At 44.9% G+C, this 23,004-nt stretch overlaps 1 protein-coding gene across 1 annotated transcript; it reads right to left on the reverse strand.

Moving 5' to 3' along the window:
- Positions 1–56: 56 nt before the first annotated feature.
- Positions 57–22,010, reverse strand: LOC129374649 (uncharacterized). The gene is made up of 82 exons (XM_055053168.1): positions 21,880–22,010; positions 21,777–21,805; positions 21,676–21,691; positions 21,577–21,598; positions 21,444–21,498; positions 21,209–21,352; positions 20,899–21,095; positions 18,079–18,182; positions 17,795–17,913; positions 17,514–17,690; positions 16,844–17,052; positions 16,641–16,735; positions 16,506–16,531; positions 16,338–16,359; positions 16,213–16,216; positions 16,038–16,119; positions 15,817–15,963; positions 15,527–15,660; positions 15,327–15,430; positions 15,124–15,242; positions 14,852–15,016; positions 14,454–14,653; positions 14,244–14,356; positions 13,995–14,101; positions 13,688–13,864; positions 13,252–13,460; positions 13,049–13,143; positions 12,913–12,938; positions 12,745–12,766; positions 12,621–12,648; positions 12,447–12,528; positions 12,226–12,372; positions 11,930–12,141; positions 11,730–11,833; positions 11,527–11,645; positions 11,255–11,419; positions 10,857–11,056; positions 10,647–10,759; positions 10,394–10,500; positions 10,087–10,263; positions 9,651–9,859; positions 9,448–9,542; positions 9,312–9,337; positions 9,144–9,165; positions 9,020–9,047; positions 8,843–8,924; positions 8,622–8,768; positions 8,326–8,537; positions 8,126–8,229; positions 7,923–8,041; positions 7,651–7,815; positions 7,253–7,452; positions 7,043–7,155; positions 6,872–6,901; positions 6,747–6,772; positions 6,487–6,663; positions 6,167–6,259; positions 5,848–5,942; positions 5,547–5,590; positions 5,424–5,451; positions 5,249–5,330; positions 5,028–5,174; positions 4,732–4,943; positions 4,532–4,635; positions 4,332–4,450; positions 4,060–4,224; positions 3,662–3,861; positions 3,452–3,564; positions 3,199–3,305; positions 2,890–3,066; positions 2,454–2,662; positions 2,251–2,345; positions 2,115–2,140; positions 1,947–1,968; positions 1,823–1,850; positions 1,648–1,729; positions 1,427–1,573; positions 1,131–1,342; positions 931–1,034; positions 731–847; positions 459–616; positions 57–260 (listed from the first exon to the last, which is right to left on the reverse strand). Exons 1-82 carry the CDS (start codon positions 21,932–21,934, stop codon positions 57–59), a joined length of 9,273 nt encoding a protein of 3,090 aa, XP_054909143.1. The 5' UTR covers positions 21,935–22,010.
- Positions 22,011–23,004: the final 994 nt, after the last annotated feature.

Raw genomic sequence — 23,004 nt, forward strand, 5'->3', positions numbered from 1 at the left:
TTAAGAGTTCTCTGTGATTTGGAGCTTTCAAAACGTCGATGTCCTTGATACACAACTCACATGACATGGTATTTTGTGCAGTTGATGTTGGTGATTACATCTTGGAGCATTTGTGGAGTGAAACTTGGGAGAACCGGGACCAGTTTGACATGGAACCAGTCAAAAAGATCCTTTTCAGGGAACTCTGGGAAAGAGGGACCGACGATGATGTAGGTCCTGTTCATGATGCGATCTCTGACGTCAACTTGAAACTCTGGGACCTAAATATTTATGACAGGAGACAAATCCAACACCACTCAGTTGCTACGATGCGAGCCCACCGTGTCGTACTCATGAAAAGTGGCAAAAACAGTAGGGTCCTATGAATTACTGCAATATTACGATTTGAATAGCTTTCCAATACCATTGACATAGCTTTTCAAACCGGGACTCTTGTGCCACTTGAAGGTGTAGCTTACCTCCTTCTCTGTAAGTTTGGTAAAGAATGCGTCCACGTTTTCAACAGCGTTTCCAACCTGCAGTCGCTCAAAGACTCGATCGACAAGTCGTGTGTCATTCGAGATGTCTGTGCTCAGCAGAAACTCTGCTACCTGAGAGGGAGACAGTTTCGACAGGACTTCGGCCTGCAACGATAGAAAACGAGAATTCAGCTTGAAGTCATTGTGGAACTTTGGAGTAGAAAATTCGGCAGATCCCCCCTTAAATCTTGTCAACCGCTTTAGTCACTCACTGGAGAAGTTGGGATAAAGGGCTTGCAGATCCTCTACGCTGGCAAATTGAGAGAAATTGCCAAAGTTGGCCTGTAGCCAGAGCTGACTACTATTGGCGGATGACACACAGCCTGGGTCTGCAAAACAACAGGAGTCAGAACACCGCCTGGTGTACAGTCACTACTTTACCAAGGAGGCCGGTGAGCCTGCGTGCACTTACCTGGCAAATCCTTTCTGGAAAGGAATGGTTGGATGAAGTGAGTAAAGACTGCTCGCTTTCTGTCGTTGTCCATCAGTGGGCTTTGGTTGCTGAATGCTCCGATGCTAAAATTTTGAGCGAGGGATTTTAACGTCAAAGGAGTCTGCCAGTTTCTTTGAGATACTGCGAACGCTCATGCAATAAGTCCTCCAGGTACTTACACAATCTGGTAGGTCTGGCAGCTGAAGTTGTAGGTGCCAAGGCAGAAGAGGAAATTTGTTGACGGGGAGGCCAGGAATGGACCGAGATCCATCTGGAACCAGCTTCTAACAAAATCTTCACTCTTCAGTTGAGCCTGTGTGAGGTTTTTAGCAACCACTTCTCTCAGAGCATCAAGAGGATTGGAATAGGCTGCGCTCATGGCGGTGGGGGCCTAGAGTTTGGGGAAAGATAGGTAGCATGTAGAAACGACACCAAAAAGCGCTCAGTATTTTTGAAACGACGGCGCTGGATATACCGTGGCGGAGAATGAGGCCAGAGCCTGTCTGAGTACGGGAGAAGCTTTTTGGAAAAGAAGCTGCCAAACTTCCACCACGTACATCCGGTTGCTTTCCAGAGAGCACTTCAAGAGCGTGGCCAAGTTTTCTGCTGAGAGTCGTCTTGTCTGAAGAAGAAATAAATCAAACTCTGAGCACGTGAGGTTGTTTTGGGTTTACAGCTTGCAATCAAACATCTTACCGGGGCACAGGCGTGTTCAGTGATGGTGAAGTTGCACACGGCTTCAGTAGAATTGTCATCTTCCAGTGCGTGGAGTTGAGAGCTGTGCAACGTAACCATAAAACAATGCAGCTTTGGTTACATTGGCCAAACCCACTTGCTAGCACTGCATCACATAAGACAGTCATCGGCTTACCTGTCTACCTCGGAGCAGATGAGTTTTTCTGTAAAAACACCAAAATTGTGCATGAGCTACTGCTATTTGACACGTGATATGTTGTTTCATCAATTCATAGATGGGTTATTCTCAGCAAACTTACCATCAACGTGTGTGTCTTTGCACTGGGGACAAACAAAGCAGCAACTGTTAGGTCAGTGGCAAAAGCTACATAGACTTATACAACGGCAATGTGCCACCCTCTAGTCCTGTAAATGAACATGACGTGGGGTCTCTTTGCCGTGAGAAACACCTTTGAGCCTTAGCTTACCGTGAAAGAATCCAGTGTTGCACAATCTGTTTGAAAGGAAGTTGAAATTAGACGTGGCTTGAACATGTCTCTTAAAGTGAGAGTTGCACCGGGCTTTTCTGAAGGAATTTCTCCGCGAAGCATTGGCCACACGTACCTGGGAAGGCCTCCTGCAGTGATTCCAGGCTTGACCTCACGTCCATTGAAATTTGCGGTGGCAGGATCTTCAGGCTTTCCATTAGGCCAGTGACTCTGAAAAGAAGGAAGGAAAACCGTCATTCAGGGGACTGGTATGGAACCGTAGTTCGATGTGGATCAAATGCCAAGGATCATATTCCTATCTTAGGGGTTTGGTCTCACATCGCTCCGTAGGCTTCACAGCTGATGTTACCGGGTATCACCCGCAGGCTGTCTGGTTGGATGCTTGCTATCACAGGAATCAAATAAACTTGAAACCACAGCTGGTAGTCTTGTACCTCAAAGTCGTCAAATTTAAGAGCCAGGCTGCTCAGAGTCAGGTTTAAGATGGTCTCTCGTACCGCCACATTTTGGATGTAGGTTGTGTTTGTCTGTTAGGGAAAGCAGGAAAATTGTAACTCGGGAGGACCTTTCATTCCAAGAGCATCCCGCAAAGAGCTGGACAAGGTCCGTGGCAAAGCTTCGGACTCTGCGTTCATCGAAACCAACACAAAAGATTTCTTGGCCAACATTTGATCTGCCAACCATTTGAAATACCTTCATTTACCTAGAAGGAAAACTTTGGAGCAAAATAACAAAGTTAAAGTTTGGCATTTACCTGCTGGAGTGACTGTGTGAACACCAGGAAAAACTGACCAAGCTGCTCCACATTGCCGGGCTCTGTCAAGTTTGTGAGCACCTCCTTTACGAGGGTGGCATCCTCCAGAGCATTGCTGCCTGGATCTGTCAGAAGCTCAGCTTTCTTTTTGGGTGAAAGAACGCTCACAAGTGCTCCCTGATGAAACAAACCGAGAGAGAACAGGTGAATTTCATTTCTCTTTCATGTGACGCCGCGTGTGCGCCCGCCACAAAGAGGAGACTGTGCCCGCGTTCTCGCAGATCATCTACAGTAGGATGTGTGGCTTACCTGAGAGAGGTTGAAGAATTTGAGCTCAAAATATGTGGCGTATTGAGAAAATGGGCCCAGGTTTGTTTCCACCCACTGGGAATCGGTCTGGATGTTTACCCTGCAAGCTAAGGCACATACATGTACGTACATATCAGCTTTCCTTTCCTCTGACTATTTCGTCCATTTCTGTTTTAATTCTTATGAGGGATTTGTACTTTCCCATCAACGTGGCCGTGGCCGAGACGCCACGGTGTTAATGTGGAAAACTTACCTGGCCGGTTGATGACATCAGCAGAGTTTTTCAGGTACTGCAGCAAAACAGCTGCAATTTCTTCTTGTCTTTCCTGAGCTACGGCAGACACAACTTTGCCCATCCCACTCACGCTGCAAAGATTGGAATAAATCTTTTAGACACGGTCCCTTAAGAGTTCTCTGTGATTTGGAGCTTTCAAAACGTCGATGTCCTTGATACACAACTCACATGACATGGTATTTTGTGCAGTTGATGTTGGTGATTACATCTTGGAGCATTTGTGGAGTGAAACTTGGGAGAACCGGGACCAGTTTGACATGGAACCAGTCAAAAAGATCCTTTTCAGGGAACTCTGGGAAAGAGGGACCGACGATGATGTAGGTCCTGTTCATGATGCGATCTCTGACGTCAACTTGAAACTCTGGGACCTAAATATTTATGACAGGAGACAAATCCAACACCACTCAGTTGCTACGATGCGAGCCCACCGTGTCGTACTCATGAAAAGTGGCAAAAACAGTAGGGTCCTATGAATTACTGCAATATTACGATTTGAATAGCTTTCCAATACCATTGACATAGCTTTTCAAACCGGGACTCTTGTGCCACTTGAAGGTGTAGCTTACCTCCTTCTCTGTAAGTTTGGTAAAGAATGCGTCCACGTTTTCAACAGCGTTTCCAACCTGCAGTCGCTCAAAGACTCGATCGACAAGTCGTGTGTCATTCGAGATGTCTGTGCTCAGCAGAAACTCTGCTACCTGAGAGGGAGACAGTTTCGACAGGACTTCGGCCTGCAACGATAGAAAACGAGAATTCAGCTTGAAGTCATTGTGGAACTTTGGAGTAGAAAATTCGGCAGATCCCCCCTTAAATCTTGTCAACCGCTTTAGTCACTCACACTGGAGAAGTTGGGATAAAGGGCTTGCAGATCCTCTACGCTGGCAAATTGAGAGAAATTGCCAAAGTTGGCCTGTAGCCAGAGCTGACTACTATTGGCGGATGACACACAGCCTGGGTCTGCAAAACAACAGGAGTCAGAACACCGCCTGGTGTACAGTCACTACTTTACCAAGGCCCGGTGAGCCTGCGTGCACTTACCTGGCAAATCCTTTCTGGAAAGGAATGGTTGGATGAAGTGAGTAAAGACTGCTCGCTTTCTGTCGTTGTCCATCAGTGGGCTTTGGTTGCTGAATGCTCCGATGCTAAAATTTTGAGCGAGGGATTTTAACGTCAAAGGAGTCTGCCAGTTTCTTTGAGATACTGCGAACGCTCATGCAATAAGTCCTCCAGGTACTTACACAATCTGGTAGGTCTGGCAGCTGAAGTTGTAGGTGCCAAGGCAGAAGAGGAAATTTGTTGACGGGGAGGCCAGGAATGGACCGAGATCCATCTGGAACCAGCTTCTAACAAAATCTTCACTCTTCAGTTGAGCCTGTGTGAGGTTTTTAGCAACCACTTCTCTCAGAGCATCAAGAGGATTGGAATAGGCTGCGCTCATGGCGGTGGGGGCCTAGAGTTTGGGGAAAGATAGGTAGCATGTAGAAACGACACCAAAAAGCGCTCAGTATTTTTGAAACGACGGCGCTGGATATACCGTGGCGGAGAATGAGGCCAGAGCCTGTCTGAGTACGGGAGAAGCTTTTTGGAAAAGAAGCTGCCAAACTTCCACCACGTACATCCGGTTGCTTTCCAGAGAGCACTTCAAGAGCGTGGCCAAGTTTTCTGCTGAGAGTCGTCTTGTCTGAAGAAGAAATAAATCAAACTCTGAGCACGTGAGGTTGTTTTGGGTTTACAGCTTGCAATCAAACATCTTACCGGGGCACAGGCGTGTTCAGTGATGGTGAAGTTGCACACGGCTTCAGTAGAATTGTCATCTTCCAGTGCTTGGAGTTGAGAGCTGTGCAACGTAACCATAAAACAATGCAGCTTTGGTTACATTGGCCAAACCCACTTGCTAGCACTGCATCACATAAGACAGTCATCGGCTTACCTGTCTACCTCGGAGCAGATGAGTTTTTCTGTAAAAACACCAAAATTGTGCATGAGCTACTGCTATTTGACACGTGATATGTTGTTTCATCAATCATAGATGGGTTATTCTCAGCAAACTTACCATCAACGTGTGTGTCTTTGCACTGGGGACAAACAAAGCAGCAACTGTTAGGTCAGTGGCAAAAGCTACATAGACTTATACAACGGCAATGTGCCACCCTCTAGTCCTGTAAATGAACATGACGTGGGGTCTCTTTGCCGTGAGAAACACCTTTGAGCCTTAGCTTACCGAAAGAATCCAGTGTTGCACAATCTGTTTGAAAGAAGTTGAAATTAGACGTGGCTTGAACATGTCTCTTAAAGTGAGAGTTGCACCGGGCTTTTCTGAAGGAATTTCTCCGCGAAGCATTGGCCACACGTACCTGGGAAGGCCTCCTGCAGTGATTCCAGGCTTGACCTCACGTCCATTGAAATTTGCGGTGGCAGGATCTTCAGGCTTTCCATTAGGCCAGTGACTCTGAAAAGAAGGAAGGAAAACCGTCATTCAGGGGACTGGTATGGAACCGTAGTTCGATGTGGATCAAATGCCAAGGATCATATTCCTATCTTAGGGGTTTGGTCTCACATCGCTCCGTAGGCTTCACAGCTGATGTTACCGGGTATCACCCGCAGGCTGTCTGGTTGGATGCTTGCTATCACAGGAATCAAATAAACTTGAAACCACAGCTGGTAGTCTTGTACCTCAAAGTCGTCAAATTTAAGAGCCAGGCTGCTCAGAGTCAGGTTTAAGATGGTCTCTCGTACCGCCACATTTTGGATGTAGGTTGTGTTTGTCTGTTAGGGAAAGCAGGAAAATTGTAACTCGGGAGGACCTTTCATTCCAAGAGCATCCCGCAAAGAGCTGGACAAGGTCCGTGGCAAAGCTTCGGACTCTGCGTTCATCGAAACCAACACAAAAGATTTCTTGGCCAACATTTGATCTGCCAACCATTTGAAATACCTTCATTTACCTAGAAGGAAAACTTTGGAGCAAAATAACAAAGTTAAAGTTTGGCATTTACCTGCTGGAGTGACTGTGTGAACACCAGGAAAAACTGACCAAGCTGCTCCACATTGCCGGGCTCTGTCAAGTTTGTGAGCACCTCCTTTACGAGGGTGGCATCCTCCAGAGCATTGCTGCCTGGATCTGTCAGAAGCTCAGCTTTCTGTTTGGGTGAAAGAACGCTCACAAGTGCTCCCTGATGAAACAAACCGAGAGAACAGGTGAATTTCATTTCTCTTTCATGTGACGCCGCGTGTGCGCCCGCCACAAAGAGGAGACTGTGCCCGCGCGTTCTCGCAGATCATCTACAGTAGGATGTGTGGCTTACCTGAGAGAGGTTGAAGAATTTGAGCTCAAAATATGTGGCGTATTGAGAAAATGGGCCCAGGTTTGTTTCCACCCACTGGAATCGGTCTGGATGTTTACCCTGCAAGCTAAGGCACATACATGTACATATCAGCTTTCCTTTCCTCTGACTATTTCGTCCATTTCTGTTTTAATTCTTATGAGGATTTGTACTTTCCCATCAACGTGGCCGTGGCCGAGACGCCACGGTGTTAATGTGGAAAACTTACCTGGCCGGTTGATGACATCAGCAGAGTTTTTCAGGTACTGCAGCAAAACAGCTGCAATTTCTTCTTGTCTTTCCTGAGCTACGGCAGACACAACTTTGCCCATCCCACTCACGCTGCAAAGATTGGAATAAATCTTTTAGACACGGTCCCTTAAGAGTTCTCTGTGATTTGGAGCTTTCAAAACGTCGATGTCCTTGATACACAACTCACATGACATGGTATTTTGTGCAGTTGATGTTGGTGATTACATCTTGGAGCATTTGTGGAGTGAAACTTGGGAGAACCGGGACCAGTTTGACATGGAACCAGTCAAAAAGATCCTTTTCAGGGAACTCTGGGAAAGAGGGACCGACGATGATGTAGGTCCTGTTCATGATGCGATCTCTGACGTCAACTTGAAACTCTGGGACCTAAATATTTATGACAGGAGACAAATCCAACACCACTCAGTTGCTACGATGCGAGCCCACCGTGTCGTACTCATGAAAAGTGGCAAAAACAGTAGGGTCCTATGAATTACTGCAATATTACGATTTGAATAGCTTTCCAATACCATTGACATAGCTTTTCAAACCGGGACTCTTGTGCCACTTGAAGGTGTAGCTTACCTCCTTCTCTGTAAGTTTGGTAAAGAATGCGTCCACGTTTTCAACAGCGTTTCCAACCTGCAGTCGCTCAAAGACTCGATCGACAAGTCGTGTGTCATTCGAGATGTCTGTGCTCAGCAGAAACTCTGCTACCTGAGAGGGAGACAGTTTCGACAGGACTTCGGCCTGCAACGATAGAAAACGAGAATTCAGCTTGAAGTCATTGTGGAACTTTGGAGTAGAAAATTCGGCAGATCCCCCCTTAAATCTTGTCAACCGCTTTAGTCACTCACACTGGAGAAGTTGGGATAAAGGGCTTGCAGATCCTCTACGCTGGCAAATTGAGAGAAATTGCCAAAGTTGGCCTGTAGCCAGAGCTGACTACTATTGGCGGATGACACACAGCCTGGGTCTGCAAAACAACAGGAGTCAGAACACCGCCTGGTGTACAGTCACTACTTTACCAAGGAGGCCCGGTGAGCCTGCGTGCACTTACCTGGCAAATCCTTTCTGGAAAGGAATGGTTGGATGAAGTGAGTAAAGACTGCTCGCTTTCTGTCGTTGTCCATCAGTGGGCTTTGGTTGCTGAATGCTCCGATGCTAAAATTTTGAGCGAGGGATTTTAACGTCAAAGGAGTCTGCCAGTTTCTTTGAGATACTGCGAACGCTCATGCAATAAGTCCTCCAGGTACTTACACAATCTGGTAGGTCTGGCAGCTGAAGTTGTAGGTGCCAAGGCAGAAGAGGAAATTTGTTGACGGGGAGGCCAGGAATGGACCGAGATCCATCTGGAACCAGCTTCTAACAAAATCTTCACTCTTCAGTTGAGCCTGTGTGAGGTTTTTAGCAACCACTTCTCTCAGAGCATCAAGAGGATTGGAATAGGCTGCGCTCATGGCGGTGGGGGCCTAGAGTTTGGGGAAAGATAGGTAGCATGTAGAAACGACACCAAAAAGCGCTCAGTATTTTTGAAACGACGGCGCTGGATATACCGTGGCGGAGAATGAGGCCAGAGCCTGTCTGAGTACGGGAGAAGCTTTTTGGAAAAGAAGCTGCCAAACTTCCACCACGTACATCCGGTTGCTTTCCAGAGAGCACTTCAAGAGCGTGGCCAAGTTTTCTGCTGAGAGTCGTCTTGTCTGAAGAAGAAATAAATCAAACTCTGAGCACGTGAGGTTGTTTTGGGTTTACAGCTTGCAATCAAACATCTTACCGGGGCACAGGCGTGTTCAGTGATGGTGAAGTTGCACACGGCTTCAGTAGAATTGTCATCTTCCAGTGCTTGGAGTTGAGAGCTGTGCAACGTAACCATAAAACAATGCAGCTTTGGTTACATTGGCCAAACCCACTTGCTAGCACTATGCATCACATAAGACAGTCATCGGCTTACCTGTCTACCTCGGAGCAGATGAGTTTTTCTGTAAAAACACCAAAATTGTGCATGAGCTACTGCTATTTGACACGTGATATGTTGTTTCATCAATTCATAGATGGGTTATTCTCAGCAAACTTACCATCAACGTGTGTGTCTTTGCACTGGGGACAAACAAAGCAGCAACTGTTAGGTCAGTGGCAAAAGCTACATAGACTTATACAACGGCAATGTGCCACCCTCTAGTCCTGTAAATGAACATGACGTGGGGTCTCTTTGCCGTGAGAAACACCTTTGAGCCTTAGCTTACCGTGAAAGAATCCAGTGTTGCACAATCTGTTTGAAAGAAAGTTGAAATTAGACGTGGCTTGAACATGTCTCTTAAAGTGAGAGTTGCACCGGGCTTTTCTGAAGGAATTTCTCCGCGAAGCATTGGCCACACGTACCTGGGAAGGCCTCCTGCAGTGATTCCAGGCTTGACCTCACGTCCATTGAAATTTGCGGTGGCAGGATCTTCAGGCTTTCCATTAGGCCAGTGACTCTGAAAAGAAGGAAGGAAAACCGTCATTCAGGGGACTGGTATGGAACCGTAGTTCGATGTGGATCAAATGCCAAGGATCATATTCCTATCTTAGGGGTTTGGTCTCACATCGCTCCGTAGGCTTCACAGCTGATGTTACCGGGTATCACCCGCAGGCTGTCTGGTTGGATGCTTGCTATCACAGGAATCAAATAAACTTGAAACCACAGCTGGTAGTCTTGTACCTCAAAGTCGTCAAATTTAAGAGCCAGGCTGCTCAGAGTCAGGTTTAAGATGGTCTCTCGTACCGCCACATTTTGGATGTAGGTTGTGTTTGTCTGTTAGGGAAAGCAGGAAAATTGTAACTCGGGAGGACCTTTCATTCCAAGAGCATCCCGCAAAGAGCTGGACAAGGTCCGTGGCAAAGCTTCGGACTCTGCGTTCATCGAAACCAACACAAAAGATTTCTTGGCCAACATTTGATCTGCCAACCATTTGAAATACCTTCATTTACCTAGAAGGAAAACTTTGGAGCAAAATAACAAAGTTAAAGTTTGGCATTTACCTGCTGGAGTGACTGTGTGAACACCAGGAAAAACTGACCAAGCTGCTCCACATTGCCGGGCTCTGTCAAGTTTGTGAGCACCTCCTTTACGAGGGTGGCATCCTCCAGAGCATTGCTGCCTGGATCTGTCAGAAGCTCAGCTTTCTGTTTGGGTGAAAGAACGCTCACAAGTGCTCCCTGATGAAACAAACCGAGAGAACAGGTGAATTTCATTTCTCTTTCATGTGACGCCGCGTGTGCGCCCGCCACAAAGAGGAGACTGTGCCCGCGTTCTCGCAGATCATCTACAGTAGGATGTGTGGCTTACCTGAGAGAGGTTGAAGAATTTGAGCTCAAAATATGTGGCGTATTGAGAAAATGGGCCCAGGTTTGTTTCCACCCACTGGGAATCGGTCTGGATGTTTACCCTGCAAGCTAAGGCACATACATGTACGTACATATCAGCTTTCCTTTCCTCTGACTATTTCGTCCATTTCTGTTTTAATTCTTATGAGGGATTTGTACTTTCCCATCAACGTGGCCGTGGCCGAGACGCCACGGTGTTAATGTGGAAAACTTACCTGGCCGGTTGATGACATCAGCAGAGTTTTTCAGGTACTGCAGCAAAACAGCTGCAATTTCTTCTTGTCTTTCCTGAGCTACGGCAGACACAACTTTGCCCATCCCACTCACGCTGCAAAGATTGGAATAAATCTTTTAGACACGGTCCCTTAAGAGTTCTCTGTGATTTGGAGCTTTCAAAACGTCGATGTCCTTGATACACAACTCACATGACATGGTATTTTGTGCAGTTGATGTTGGTGATTACATCTTGGAGCATTTGTGGAGTGAAACTTGGGAGAACCGGGACCAGTTTGACATGGAACCAGTCAAAAAGATCCTTTTCAGGGAACTCTGGGAAAGAGGGACCGACGATGATGTAGGTCCTGTTCATGATGCGATCTCTGACGTCAACTTGAAACTCTGGGACCTAAATATTTATGACAGGAGACAAATCCAACACCACTCAGTTGCTACGATGCGAGCCCACCGTGTCGTACTCATGAAAAGTGGCAAAAACAGTAGGGTCCTATGAATTACTGCAATATTACGATTTGAATAGCTTTCCAATACCATTGACATAGCTTTTCAAACCGGGACTCTTGTGCCACTTGAAGGTGTAGCTTACCTCCTTCTCTGTAAGTTTGGTAAAGAATGCGTCCACGTTTTCAACAGCGTTTCCAACCTGCAGTCGCTCAAAGACTCGATCGACAAGTCGTGTGTCATTCGAGATGTCTGTGCTCAGCAGAAACTCTGCTACCTGAGAGGGAGACAGTTTCGACAGGACTTCGGCCTGCAACGATAGAAAACGAGAATTCAGCTTGAAGTCATTGTGGAACTTTGGAGTAGAAAATTCGGCAGATCCCCCCTTAAATCTTGTCAACCGCTTTAGTCACTCACACTGGAGAAGTTGGGATAAAGGGCTTGCAGATCCTCTACGCTGGCAAATTGAGAGAAATTGCCAAAGTTGGCCTGTAGCCAGAGCTGACTACTATTGGCGGATGACACACAGCCTGGGTCTGCAAAACAACAGGAGTCAGAACACCGCCTGGTGTACAGTCACTACTTTACCAAGGAGGCCCGGTGAGCCTGCGTGCACTTACCTGGCAAATCCTTTCTGGAAAGGAATGGTTGGATGAAGTGAGTAAAGACTGCTCGCTTTCTGTCGTTGTCCATCAGTGGGCTTTGGTTGCTGAATGCTCCGATGCTAAAATTTTGAGCGAGGGATTTTAACGTCAAAGGAGTCTGCCAGTTTCTTTGAGATACTGCGAACGCTCATGCAATAAGTCCTCCAGGTACTTACACAATCTGGTAGGTCTGGCAGCTGAAGTTGTAGGTGCCAAGGCAGAAGAGGAAATTTGTTGACGGGGAGGCCAGGAATGGACCGAGATCCATCTGGAACCAGCTTCTAACAAAATCTTCACTCTTCAGTTGAGCCTGTGTGAGGTTTTTAGCAACCACTTCTCTCAGAGCATCAAGAGGATTGGAATAGGCTGCGCTCATGGCGGTGGGGGCCTAGAGTTTGGGGAAAGATAGGTAGCATGTAGAAACGACACCAAAAAGCGCTCAGTATTTTTGAAACGACGGCGCTGGATATACCGTGGCGGAGAATGAGGCCAGAGCCTGTCTGAGTACGGGAGAAGCTTTTTGGAAAAGAAGCTGCCAAACTTCCACCACGTACATCCGGTTGCTTTCCAGAGAGCACTTCAAGAGCGTGGCCAAGTTTTCTGCTGAGAGTCGTCTTGTCTGAAGAAGAAATAAATCAAACTCTGAGCACGTGAGGTTGTTTTGGGTTTACAGCTTGCAATCAAACATCTTACCGGGGCACAGGCGTGTTCAGTGATGGTGAAGTTGCACACGGCTTCAGTAGAATTGTCATCTTCCAGTGCGTGGAGTTGAGAGCTGTGCAACGTAACCATAAACAATGCAGCTTTGGTTACATTGGCCAAACCCACTTGCTAGCACTGCATCACATAAGACAGTCATCGGCTTACCTGTCTACCTCGGAGCAGATGAGTTTTTCTGTAAAAACACCAAAATTGTGCATGAGCTACTGCTATTTGACACGTGATATGTTGTTTCATCAATTCATAGATGGGTTATTGTCAGCAAACTTACCATCAACGTGTGTGTCTTTGCACTGGGGACAAACAAAGCAGCAACTGTTAGGTCAGTGGCAAAAGCTACATAGACTTATACAACGGCAATGTGCCACCCTCTAGTCCTGTAAATGAACATGACGTGGGGTCTCTTTGCCGTGAGAAACACCTTTGAGCCTTAGCTTACCGTGAAAGAATCCAGTGTTGCACAATCTGTTTGAAAGAAAGTTGAAATTAGACGTGGCTTGAACATGTCTCTTAAAGTGAGAGTTGCACCGGGCTTTTCTGAAGGAATTTCTCCGCGAAGCATTGGCCACACGTACCTGGGAAGGCCTCCTGCAGTGATTCCAGGCTTGACCTCACGTCCATTGAAATTTGCGGTGGCAGGATCTTCAGGCTTTCCATTAGGCCAGTGACTCTGAAAAGAAGGAAGGAAAACCGTCATTCAGGGGACTGGTATGGAACCGTAGTTCGATGTGGATCAAATGCCAAGGATCATATTCCTATCTTAGGGGTTTGGTCTCACATCGCTCCGTAGGCTTCACAGCTGATGTTACCGGGTATCACCCGCAGGCTGTCTGGTTGGATGCTTGCTATCACAGGAATCAAATAAACTTGAAACCACAGCTGGTAGTCTTGTACCTCAAAGTCGTCAAATTTAAGAGCCAGGCTGCTCAGAGTCAGGTTTAAGATGGTCTCTCGTACCGCCACATTTTGGATGTAGGTTGTGTTTGTCTGTTAGGGAAAGCAGGAAAATTGTAACTCGGGAGGACCTTTCATTCCAAGAGCATCCCGCAAAGAGCTGGACAAGGTCCGTGGCAAAGCTTCGGACTCTGCGTTCATCGAAACCAACACAAAAGATTTCTTGGCCAACATTTGATCTGCCAACCATTTGAAATACCTTCATTTACCTAGAAGGAAAACTTTGGAGCAAAATAACAAAGTTAAAGTTTGGCATTTACCTGCTGGAGTGACTGTGTGAACACCAGGAAAAACTGACCAAGCTGCTCCACATTGCCGGGCTCTGTCAAGTTTGTGAGCACCTCCTTTACGAGGGTGGCATCCTCCAGAGCATTGCTGCCTGGATCTGTCAGAAGCTCAGCTTTCTGTTTGGGTGAAAGAACGCTCACAAGTGCTCCCTGATGAAACAAACCGAGAGAACAGGTGAATTTCATTTCTCTTTCATGTGACGCCGCGTGTGCGCCCGCCACAAAGAGGAGACTGTGCCCGCGTTCTCGCAGATCATCTACAGTAGGATGTGTGGCTTACCTGAGAGAGGTTGAAGAATTTGAGCTCAAAATATGTGGCGTATTGAGAAAATGGGCCCAGGTTTGTTTCCACCCACTGGGAATCGGTCTGGATGTTTACCCTGCAAGCTAAGGCACATGTACGTACATATCAGCTTTCCTTTCCTCTGACTATTTCGTCCATTTCTGTTTTAATTCTTATGAGGGATTTGTACTTTCCCATCAACGTGGCCGTGGCCGAGACGCCACGGTGTTAATGTGGAAAACTTACCTGGCCGGTTGATGACATCAGCAGAGTTTTTCAGGTACTGCAGCAAAACAGCTGCAATTTCTTCTTGTCTTTCCTGAGCTACGGCAAGACACACTTTGCCCATCCCACTCACGCTGCAAAGATTGGAATAAATATTTTAGACACGGTCCCTTAAGAGTTCTCTGTGATTTGGAGCTTTCAAAACGTCGATGTCCTTGATACACAACTCACATGACATGGTATTTTGTGCAGTTGATGTTGGTGATTACATCTTGGAGCATTTGTGGAGTGAAACTTGGGAGAACCGGGACCAGTTTGACATGGAACCAGTCAAAAAGATCCTTTTCAGGGAACTCTGGGAAAGAGGGACCGACGATGATGTAGGTCCTGTTCATGATGCGATCTCTGACGTCAACTTGAAACTCTGGGACCTAAATATTTATGACAGGAGACAAATCCAACACCACTCAGTTGCTACGATGCGAGCCCACCGTGTCGTACTCATGAAAAGTGGCAAAAACAGTAGGGTCCTATGAATTACTGCAATATTACGATTTGAATAGCTTTCCAATACCATTGACATAGCTTTTCAAACCGGGACTCTTGTGCCACTTGAAGGTGTAGCTTACCTCCTTCTCTGTAAGTTTGGTAAAGAATGCGTCCACGTTTTCAACAGCATTTCCAACCTGCAGTCGCTCAAAGACTCGATCGACAAGTCGTGTGTCATTCGAGATGTCTGTGCTCAGCAGAAACTCTGCTACCTGAGAGGGAGACAGTTTCGACAGGACTTCGGCCTGCAACGATAGAAAACGAGAATTCAGCTTGAAGTCATTGTGGAACTTTGGAGTAGAAAATTCGGCAGATCCCCCCTTAAATCTTGTCAACCGCTTTAGTCACTCACACTGGAGAAGTTGGGATAAAGGGCTTGCAGATCCTCTACGCTGGCAAATTGAGAGAAATTGCCAAAGTTGGCCTGTAGCCAGAGCTGACTACTATTGGCAGATGACACACAGCCTGGGTCTGCAAAACAACAGGAGTCAGAACACCGCCTGGTGTACAGTCACTACTTTACCAAGGAGGCCCGGTGAGCCTGCGTGCACTTACCTGGCAAATCCTTTCTGGAAAGGAATGGTTGGATGAAGTGAGTAAAGACTGCTCGCTTTCTGTCGTTGTCCATCAGTGGGCTTTGGTTGCTGAATGCTCCGATGCTAAAATTTTGAGCGAGGGATTTTAACGTCAAAGGAGTCTGCCAGTTTCTTTGAGATACTGCGAACGCTCATGCAATAAGTCCTCCAGGTACTTACACAATCTGGTAGGTCTGGCAGCTGAAGTTGTAGGTGCCAAGGCAGAAGAGGAAATTTGTTGACGGGGAGGCCAGGAATGGACCGAGATCCATCTGGAACCAGCTTCTAACAAAATCTTCACTCTTCAGTTGAGCCTGTGTGAGGTTTTTAGCAACCACTTCTCTCAGAGCATCAAGAGGAATAGGCTGCGCTCATGGCGGTGGGGGCCTAGAGTTTGGGGAAAGATAGGTAGCATGTAGAAACGACACCAAAAGCGCTCAGTATTTTTGAAACGACGGCGCTGGATATACCGTGGCGGAGAATGAGGCCAGAGCCTGTCTGAGTACGGGAGAAGCTTTTTGGAAAAGAAGCTGCCAAACTTCCACCACGTACATCCGGTTGCTTTCCAGAGAGCACTTCAAGAGCGTGGCCAAGTTTTCTGCTGAGAGTCGTCTTGTCTGAAGAAGAAATAAATCAAACTCTGAGCACGTGAGGTTGTTTTGGGTTTACAGCTTGCAATCAAACATCTTACCGGGGCACAGGCGTGTTCAGTGATGGTGAAGTTGCACACGGCTTCAGTAGAATTGTCATCTTCCAGTGCGTGGAGTTGAGAGCTGTGCAACGTAACCATAAAACAATGCAGCTTTGGTTACATTGGCCAAACCCACTTGCTAGCACTGCATCACATAAGACAGTCATCGGCTTACCTGTCTACCTCGGAGCAGATGAGTTTTTTCTGTAAAAACACCAAAATTGTGCATGAGCTACTGCTATTTGACACGTGATATGTTGTTTCATCAATTCATAGATGGGTTATTGTCAGCAAACTTACCATCAACGTGTGTGTCTTTGCACTGGGGACAAACAAAGCAGCAACTGTTAGGTCAGTGGCAAAAGCTACATAGACTTATACAACGGCAATGTGCCACCCTCTAGTCCTGTAAATGAACATGACGTGGGGTCTCTTTGCCGTGAGAAACACCTTTGAGCCTTAGCTTACCGTGAAAGAATCCAGTGTTGCACAATCTGTTTGAAAGGAAGTTGAAATTAGACGTGGCTTGAACATGTCTCTTAAAGTGAGAGTTGCACCGGCTTTTCTGAAGGAATTTCTCCGCGAAGCATTGGCCACACGTACCTGGGAAGGCCTCCTGCAGTGATTCCAGGCTTGACCTCACGTCCATTGAAATTTGCGGTGGCAGGATCTTCAGGCTTTCCATTAGGCCAGTGACTCTGAAAAGAAGGAAGGAAAACCGTCATTCAGGGGACTGGTATGGAACCGTAGTTCGATGTGGATCAAATGCCAAGGATCATATTCCTATCTTAGGGGTTTGGTCTCACATCGCTCCGTAGGCTTCACAGCTGATGTTACCGGGTATCACCCGCAGGCTGTCTGGTTGGATGCTTGCTATCACAGGAATCAAATAAACTTGAAACCACAGCTGGTAGTCTTGTACCTCAAAGTTGTCAAATTTAAGAGCCAGGCTGCTCAGAGTCAGGTTTAAGATGGTCTCTCGTACCGCCACATTTTGGATGTAGGTTGTGTTTGTCTGTTAGGGAAAGCAGGAAAATTGTAACTCGGGAGGACCTTTCATTCCAAGAGCATCCCGCAAAGAGCTGGACAAGGTCCGTGGCAAAGCTTCGGACTCTGCGTTCATCGAAACCAACACAAAAGATTTCTTGGCCAACATTTGATCTGCCAATCATTTGAAATACCTTCATTTACTTTTTACCTCTATTACATAGCATTTTAGTCGTAAGCAGGAATTTTATGACGCATCATTGAGAGGGGAAAATGGAGAAGCAATATCTAACAGGAGAATCATAATTTCTCCATTTTGATCATTTTTTCCATTTTAGAATAGAATTACACTTTCTATTTACTTTTGGTAGCAGAATTTAATCATTATTTTTTGTGTTTTTTCTTTGACATTTTGTTCTCTTTGTCTCTTTTAATAATCACTTTTATGTTCATGAAAAATGACAACTATGAGTTAATGTTAGTCTTTACCTCTTTGCTTAGTAGTGAAAACATCTGAAAAAACTGGTCCAGTTGCTCATCATCTCCAAACATTGTCAGGTTTTTGATGATTATTCTGACAAAGTCGGCATTGTCCAAAACACCGCTGTCTGGATCCAGGATCAGCTCTGCTCTCTGCTGTGGTGAGAGCTTCTCCACCACTTCACTCTGTTTCAACACAAAAGTTTTCTCTGTCAGTTCACTAAAACCTTTTTTCCTCTTTCTGTTTTTCTCTGAAATGTTTTTTTGTTTAGGTATAAAACTTTACTTACTCCAGAAAAATTTCTGTTCATTGTTTTGAGGTCTTGAAGTCTTGCAAAGACCAAAAAGCTCCGAATGTTTTTTTCCAGCCATTCTTCAATTCCTGCCACATTTTCTGTGCATCCAGGTTCTGTTTAAATTATATTATGGTTTATTTAAAAGTTGAATCTACTGCTTTTATATGAGACAATTTTTTGTAAGGGTTTCTGCTGCTATTTTTCTCTTGTTTTTCTTCTTTGTTTTTTATTTAAAAAATGCTCTTAATCATTTCTTCATCTTTTAATCTTTTTCTTACCTGCTGTGTTCTTTCTTGTCAGATACACCCGAATGAAGTTGCTGTAGATTTGTTTCCTCTCTGTTGTCTGAGACGCCTCAAGTCCTTCACTGAGAGACTTCACCCTAAGACATTCATCGAATCTAAATCATTTCACTTTAATTCCATAAATCTATCTCTGTCTTGTGTACAGAATAAAGCTGCAGCCAATGGTAACCATAACAGTAGCACAGACAGAATAATCATTTTTGTCAGCATGAAACTATTGGATAGTTCTGACAGTAAAGTTTCATGCTCAGGTCCACTTGTTTTACCAATTTTTTCAGGTTTACTCTTAATTGTCTAGAGAGTTGAGTTGTTGCTTGATGTGAAAAGTTGCTTTATAAAAACACTGAAGTAAACTGAAACTCATGCAGAGTTCTTCAAAATGCACCAATTTCTATATTTTAAACTAGTTTTCTATGATATTGACCAAACCTGATATTGACCATCCTGGAGACGTTTTGATCTGCTTTTAGATTATTCTCACATTTGCACCATTTGCTGTTTGGAGGCACCTACTGAAAAATAGTCACCTTTGCCTTTAAGAGGCTTGTTTCTGTTGGAATTACCCAGAACACAACTTCTGAGTAAGACTAACTGGAGCTGTAATTACTTTTTAATCTCCTTTAAACTGTTGATCTTGTGCAAAATTCTGCCCCCTGGTGTCTGGAGTGCGTATTGCAGCCAGAGAGGCAGATCTGGCCATTTTTACGGCACTTCTGATTGATTTCTCAGTAAAACAACTCAGATAATCATGTCAAGGTTGTAGCTTTCCGTTTAATCGCCAGCTTACAAAATAATAAAATAAATAAATGAGGTCTTCTTACTTCGTTTTGTGTTATTTTTAATGGCCAAGAGACAAAAAAGTCACCAATCACAGTTTTCCAAAAGGTAGTGTGTATTTATCATTTTTCGTTGCAGATATAAGAGGATGAAGTTGTCTGATAGCGATGCACAAACATTAAGACTTTCTGGTAAATCCTGTTCTCATGTAAAATATGACAGATTACTGGATCAGGGAAATGTCTACTACATCCTATCATACATAACATTTTTGACAATTTGGAAACAGTTGCTCTTTATTTCCCAAAGTTATGGTGGGAGGAGAGGAGAGAATCAATATTTCAGCTTCCTGAAATAATCTGTAGCCCGTCCATAAACTAGAAACAAGTTAATTTTCCAGGAAGTGGAACTATGTTTATTCCTTTCATCATCAACAATAGATCATGTAAGTTTGAGAACATTTGCTCAATTTTTTCCAAAATTATGAGGGGGGAACCAAATATTTTAGCCACCTGGAATAATCCGTTGCCCCAAAATAAAATTGGAACAAATTACCAGCAAGTCTTTAACTGTGTTTATTCCTCTCATCATCAACAACAAATCATGTGATTTTGGTAACATTTGCTTCTTGTTTGCTAAGGCTTGGGTTACATCAATTTAACTTTGATATTCAAACAGCACAATACGTTTGGAAACTAAATCTCTCCTCGAACTTAGACACCTTCTGCAAATGAGTTTCCAATGAGATCTCAGATTTTTTGGCTTGCAATGATAATGGGGCAGTCTCTGATTCTACTCTTTGGGAATCTGTCAAGGTTGTCATAAGATGTGATATTGTATCAATCCAATGTCAAAAGAATCAGACGCAGTCGTCTGGCTGAAATTGAGAAGCGATCAATCACCTTGGAAGACATATTTCGTAGCTCCAATTCTGACCATATATTCTCATCTATTGTGAATTTAAAGTATGAATATAACTGCATTTTGGGTGAGCGGGTTTTGGACGATATTTAGAGGTACCCTGAACTGGGGGACAAGGTAGATCAAATACTGTCTCGTAGCTGAAGGACATCCAGGCTGAGTGAGCCATTAATAAGATCATTTCTCCAGGGGATATTACGCAATTTATTCAACCATTAGACGCTTCAACTTCTACAGATGCTGCCAGGCTGAAACTAGATGGTGATGTAACTGGAGGAGATGAAGGCATCAAGCCACTCTTCCTAGTGGAAAGGCATGCGGCCCTGATGGCTTCGGTATCAAGTTTCACAAGGTAGACTGGATTATACTGCGTACAGTCAAGTCTTCCATTGAGGTTGGGCATTTTCCTGAATCCCTATATGATGCCAATATTTGTCTTTTATTTAAAAAGGACAGAGAAGCTTTTAATGTGGCATCATATCGCCCCTTCAGCCTGCTGTACTAATCAGAAAATTATTGCTAAGGTTTTAGTTCATCAATTGTCTTCCCACATCAGCGCTCTGGTACATCCAGATCTATCTGGATTCATTCCAGAAAGATTCTGGAAGAGAACATCAAGTACTCTTCTCTTCTGCTCTTACCAATTCAGCAATCATATCTTGGGACGTCCAGCAGGCATTTGATCAGGTGGAGCGGGGACACATGACTAAAACGGCTTCATGGAGGAACAACCGTCCTCCCCCCTCACACACACACACACACACACACACACACACACACACACACACACACACACACACACACACACACACACACACACACACACACACTTCATGCATGGAGCCACTGCATCCTAAATGCACAGAACCGAGCGTTGTGCGCTGACTTTCTTGTTCTTGTTTTTGGATGAATGTGATTTTGGTTTTTTAAATAAACAACCATATTTTTACAATTTCTTGTCTTGTGTTTCTTTTTCCTTTTTAATAGAAAATATTGCTAAACATTATTAAATGAGGTGGAATCAGAACCAGATGTTGGGACCAGGACAGACAATGAGACCCTGGCCACCATGGAGCATCTGCTCGATAGACTTACAGTTCTTGGAAGGAAGTGCAGCTGAAGTTCCTGTTGCCAAGCTGGAAGAGGAATCTGTCAGTGACAAAAGGCAACAGGAAAGTCATCTTCAGAGAGAACCAGAGCCTGATGAATGCCGGGTCGTTGTAGTCATCCACGCTCAGGCTGTCCAGGATCCCAATTTGTTCCAAAACATCGAATCCAGACAGATTGGTGCCCTATTATCAAAAATATATATCTAACACTGGCAGAAAATTGACTATAGATGCATTTTTAATAAAGTTATTAGTATGAATTCACCAAATTACTGAGTTGTAGACAGATTAATTACCAAGTCTGAAAAGACTTTAATAGACGAGTTAACAATCCGCCGGATGTTTTGTTCCACCTCCATGAACGAGTCTTCAGTCTGGCTTCCATTTTCCTTCCTTTTACAAGAAAGTTCTCCCACCAGCGAGTCCACCGCTGCAAATACCTGCAAACACAACAAGACAGCAGCGTGGAGAGAGTTCATGCTGAGCACTAGAGGGAGTCAGTTCTCAACAGGCAGTGAGGAGGACGCCTACGCTGCGGCTGACGTCCAGCAGGACGTCTCCTGGGCATGATTCCTGGGACGTGGAGCTTCAGGAGCGAAACAGCAAAGAGTCAGATCAGTAAAATACGGCTGAGCCTGAATGAGGACAGCAGAGGGAAACTGACCTGATTCCAGGGGTCAGGAAACCTGAACCAGGAAAAGTGGAAAAACAGAAATTAGTTTGTTTTTGGTGGAGTTTAATTTGCAGAAAGTTGTGTTCATACCTTGGGTTGTGTTGTTCTGTAAATACAATTATCATACAAAATATTAATACAGAACATTTCCACAGCTTTTATTTTTGAAAAAAAAAACAGGCAGAACGTACGGTTGCAGAGGCCACACATGCGACAAATACTGCAGGAAGAACAAACATATTATTAATTTGTATGAACATTAAAAATATTCAGTGTTGTTTGGTCTTTGCTCACCGATCCCAAACGCTGACAGAACCAGAAGTTGTGGGAAAGTTATCGGGTCGCCCATTGTGGGTGACGAAGCTTCACTTGTCCTTGTTCACCTTTTTCACTTCACTGACATTTCAAACAGATGAAAATCTGAAGTCCTGAAGCAATAAAAACATTTATGTTTCATTCATAAACATTTATCGACATGTTTTATGTCCAGAAACAATTAGAGCTTCTATCAGAGTAAACGGTCTCAGCAGCACAACACGCTTTTCTTCCCTAAAATCTGCAAAGCCACAAATATTCGTTCATTTCTGCTGCCAGAATTATAGGAACAATATGATCAAATCTAAACGTGTGAAAATCTCTAATCCAAAATCAAAACTGCATGATAGTTTTTGCACAGCTCAATAAGAGCGATGGAAACAGAAGTGCTGCTGCGGAGGAAACCTGCGTCTCTCGGCTCTGCTGTAAACCCAACCTGCTGAATGCGACGCTTTGGGCATCACTGGGAGGGAGGAGGAAACCAGTTCACAGCAACGCAAGACCAGTAAACCCAACATGTTCAGTTAGATTCCTTTAGCATGAAATCATTTCAGAGCCTGTCAGTCAGAAACCAAAGAAACTCATGACTGGATCCACTGCTGTCTCTAGACCACCAGACTGGGAGAACTGGGAGCAAAAGACTCTCTGAAAGTCAAAAATGATACAAAAGTTTCACATCAGGAGCGTCAGATTATCTGCTCCAGAATTCATTTTTATTTAACATTTATTTTTAAAACTGATCAAATGAATAAAAGCTCTGAATGTTCATTGGTCCTGAATCACAGCAGGACGTTGTGTATTAAAACGGCTTCATCATTTCACCCACATCATGGTTAACATCAAGCCCAGGCTTTGACTAGACCAGTGGCAGCTGCAGGATGTTTTCCCACATCTGGACTCTGTTGACTCTCAGCAGAACCTCGTCTGCCCTTAAAGAGTTCACAGGCTGTGAGGAGTCACACTCAATAAGATGCATTCAGGGGAAACTGGACTCTTCACTCATCAGAAAGGAATAAAAGCCCTGAAGCCTCACGACGACTCTCAACTTGGACATGTTTTATATTTGCGTCACTGAGCGCCTGCAGGACATCAACCCAGATGGAC

This window comes from Poeciliopsis prolifica, unplaced genomic scaffold (genome assembly GCF_027474105.1).
Source record: "Poeciliopsis prolifica strain line A6 unplaced genomic scaffold, Auburn_PproV2 SCAFFOLD037, whole genome shotgun sequence".
Lineage (NCBI taxonomy): Eukaryota > Metazoa > Chordata > Actinopteri > Cyprinodontiformes > Poeciliidae > Poeciliopsis > Poeciliopsis prolifica.

Coding starts and splice junctions, on each gene's coding strand:
- LOC129374649 (XM_055053168.1), bottom strand. CDS start 21,934: ATGGGCGACCCGATAACTTTCCCACAACTTCTGGTTCTGTCAGCGTTT. Junction 11,646..11,729: donor TTCCAGAAAGGATTTGCCAG/GTAAGTGCACGC, acceptor GTTGTTTTGCAG/ACCCAGGCTGTGTGTCATCC. Junction 4,944..5,027: donor TGGCCTCATTCTCCGCCACG/GTATATCCAGCG, acceptor CCCAAACTCTAG/GCCCCCACCGCCATGAGCGC.